The sequence below is a fragment of the Aptenodytes forsteri genome, unplaced genomic scaffold, assembly GCF_000699145.1.
Source record: "Aptenodytes forsteri isolate BGI_AS27 unplaced genomic scaffold, ASM69914v1 Scaffold70, whole genome shotgun sequence".
Taxonomy (NCBI): Eukaryota; Metazoa; Chordata; class Aves; order Sphenisciformes; family Spheniscidae; genus Aptenodytes; species Aptenodytes forsteri.
Window position 1 is genome coordinate 1,335,679 of NW_008795690.1, and position 3,650 is coordinate 1,339,328.

Genomic DNA, 3,650 nt, shown 5'->3' on the forward strand with positions numbered 1-3,650 from the left:
CATCATCTTCCCCGGCACCGAGGTCAGGCTGACAGGCCTGTAGTTCCCTGGATCTTCCTTCCGGCCCTTCTTGTAGATGGGCGTCACATTGGCAAGCCTCCAGTCATCCGGGACCTCCCCCGTTAACCAGGACTGCTGATAAATGATGGAGAGTGGCTTGGCGAGCACCTCCGCCAGCTCCCTCAGCACTCTCGGGTGGATCCCACCGAGATGTGGGTCTGTTCTCATCAGGTCTTACATTGAAGAAAGTATCCCATAGCCAGATCTGGGGTCTCTGATCCCACTTTGCTTCTCATCTACTTACACTTCGTATAAAAAAGCCCAACCAGGGACTTAAGTCTGACCACACAGGCATGGTAACAGCCCTCTTAGCAATTCTTTTTGATTAAGAAACAGAAATATACATCTACTTCCAATGAAATGGTTTATTTTGATGTCCTAACAATCCATGTCTATGCTCTGTATCTCCCTGTTACAACCAGATGATCAACATACCTTAGAATCTGTTCATGACACACAGATATTCTTTTCATAAATTTATGGAATGTGTGGTCCCCACTTTTGACTTCACTCTTCTCATATTTTTCATTATCACCTTCACCTGCAAAACTATAAGAAAACAAGAAACAAAATTTCCAGTAAGGTTTTCAGTACGATATGCATACTTTAAATAAGCAATGGCTACTATACATTCACATTAAATTATACTAAGTACACTGAAAAAAACTATACATGTTAAATTAAGAGGCAATTCCTGTTAGCGGTTGCAAATGAACATTTTGCTTCTAGTTCTTTGGCTTCTGGTGGCTTACAGTTACTAACAGTGTTTCAAACTACCACATGAGATTCAAATCCACCACATACCTGCTTATTCCTTAAAAAAATCATTCCTTTAGTAACTTCTCAGAAGTTTTTCTAATTTTTAAATTATGATGTTGTCTTTTTAAATTTTGAATTAAGTGTAATTAAAGTTCTATGATTCTATAAAGGTCAACAAAACTCAACAGGAACACCACTACTAAAAAGCGTTCTATGCAGATTCTGCAATTGACAGTAGCTTTAGTTAGCAAAAAATTCGTTGTTGTCCACAATTCAGCAAAAGTCACTGTACCTGTTAATATAATCAAAAGAGAAATGGTCTGGATGTAAGCGCTCACTGCGATTACCTAAGTTAATACTGAAAATATTTTCAGTAACTACCTTCAAAATTTGTTTTTCAGACAACCTTTACAAAATCTTCGGCAGTCTTACCATCATCCCAGTCTCTAGTCAAAATCCCCAAGTAATTGAAGTGTTAAAAATGCAACTGGAATATAAGAAAAGCTTTAGCCTTGTAAAGAAAAAAAAGTCAAATGTCACAATATAAACTCATGCCATTTAGTGTAAGATATTGTTTAAAGCACACTGGTTTAGTTTCAGAGATTGACGGTCCACTGCTCTATCTGGAGTCCAAGGACATTCCAACTGCTTAGTCACTCAGAAATAGATGCATCTCTGAATAACCCAAAATTTGACAGAACAGGGTGCATTGTTATGTTCTTCCAGCAAAGAATGACACACCAATGACGCCTGAAGGACCCAGTTATGAACAAAAAACATTCGGCTTTAGTGAGAGTCAGATTTAGATTATCAGTCAGCATACAGGAAACTACGTAATCCCTTCAGTTTCAGCATGAAATCCAGACCTGTTCTCACCTTTCTGACATCAACTGTTCCAAATCAACACCCTCTCTCTGCTGATACTCCTTCAATAGCTTATCTGCATGATCTGTATCAAGGAAACCAGTGTAGTCTTCCTCATCCACAACACTAATGTAAAAGGGCTGGAACACAGGAGCTGAACTAGACGCTGCCATTACTATTCCCTCACTGGCTGGAGGATGTGTATTCAGGGAACCTGACCCATCCATAGCTTCAGACAAGCGAAGCTGTTGGAACTGGGATGCACACTCCGTTTCTCTGGACAAGGAGCTGCTCGCCGCTTCATTTAAGCCAAGCAGCTGAAGGGAGGCACACGCAGGAGATTCTGCTCCATCACAGACTCCCCAGTCATCTGCTTCATCACACCAGTCCTTTGCAGCAAAGTTCAATTCTTGTTTCTGAGAAGAACAAAAAGAAAAACAAACCAAAAAGGAAAAAGAACATTGTCAAGATCAGCCACCCTAATGCACTTCAAATACAGTTTCATAACAGGTAAGAAAACTAAAACCTTAACCTAAGGCTTAGTGTTATTTTGCCTATTTTCCTCACAGTGGAAGGTACCAGCATACCCATGTTTACTTTTCACAGCAGCACAGTTATGGCAGAAAAAAAATCTCACACTTGCAAAACAGAACAAGAATTCATTGGCTTTTTGAATGGCCTTTGTACATCATGTTGCCATACCTTGGCTGAGGGCATGACCCCTGACAGCTAGTTTGGGTATGTTTATCTGAAGCACAGTTACTGCACCACAGGTAAGCTCAAAGGGCAGAATATGGAGGAAAACAATAACAACAACAACGATAATACCATCCTTTTATCAGATTGTTTACCACAGACCAAAATTTAATATTGCAAATGTAGCAGCTGAATAAACACTTTTTGCCTGTCATCACTAGTTTGACAGCCATTCTCCTCTTTCAGTCTTCTTAAGCCAACATACAGCTTTTCTTCACAAGCAAAAATACCGGAAGTATATTAACAATAATTGAGTCAGATTAATTAAAACTGATGGTAAAATTTAAAAAAATCTATTTAAGTTAGAAAATAAAGAAAACATCTTAAAGATCCAAACCTAATCAGTATAGCCCAATCATTTAAAGTTAAAAAATAACGTTTCGGTAGCTCAAGTAATTAAAGTATTAAACATCAGTTTTGACCACACAGTTGGGCTGCAATCTCCACTTTAAAACAAGCCTAACATAGATCACAAACAAGAAGTTAATCCCCTAGTAAATAACGTGTAGCACTCACGGCGTCAAAAATTCCACGACCATGACTTCTCCACGTGACCACATACATGACTCAAAACTAGCAGCTAGCACAGCTTCCTGAGAAAGGTTACGGTTACTTAAACAAGTATATACAGGCGTGTAACTCATCCAACTCAACAGCATTTTTATTTTAAGACCTCCTCAACACTGCACTTCGTCCAGCACGCTGAAACAAAGGCAGTTTGCTAGTTATACCTGTTTTACGCTGTAACCGTGTGTTTCCTTTTCTTGCGCCTGCAAATGCTGGGAGCGCAGTACCTTCCAGCTGTAACACGCCGTGTAAAAAAACAAAAGACACGTCAGGAACAGAACGCTTGAGCCGAGGTGGTATCTACTAGCCGCGGTCGAGCTGTGCACGTTTAGGAATGAACGCGCAAGCCTCGGCCTCACCTCCGGGGCGCTCCCCAGCAGCCCTTCCCGGCACACGCAAAGACGTGGGCGACGCGGTGGAAGGGGGACCCGTCCAGCGGGCAGTACACCTGCACCAGGTGCGCCAGCGCCCTCCCGCACACCCCGCAGCAGGGAGAGCCCGGGCGCACGGAGGGCACCCAGTCCTGAAAGACGAACAGCACAGGCACCGCTGGAGACGCTCCGAGGGCGCCCGGCGCCTCGACCTGCCTCCGGGCTGCCAGCCCCCTCAGGGCGGGGCCCCTCCGCCGCCATCCTCCCCCCGCC

At 42.7% G+C, this 3,650-nt stretch overlaps 1 protein-coding gene across 1 annotated transcript in view; it reads right to left on the bottom strand.

Annotated features, from left to right (window-relative positions):
* Window positions 1-3,650, bottom strand: part of PDCD2L (programmed cell death 2 like) — a 7,951-nt gene that overhangs the window by 3,517 nt on the left and 784 nt on the right. The window contains exons 2-5 of the mRNA XM_009282871.1: window positions 3,366-3,639; window positions 3,171-3,240; window positions 1,696-2,099; window positions 496-609 (exon numbers count right to left, since the gene is read on the bottom strand). Of these exons, the coding sequence (XP_009281146.1) occupies window positions 496-609; window positions 1,696-2,099; window positions 3,171-3,240; window positions 3,366-3,639 (862 nt within the window). The remainder of the gene's footprint in view (window positions 1-495; window positions 610-1,695; window positions 2,100-3,170; window positions 3,241-3,365; window positions 3,640-3,650) is intronic.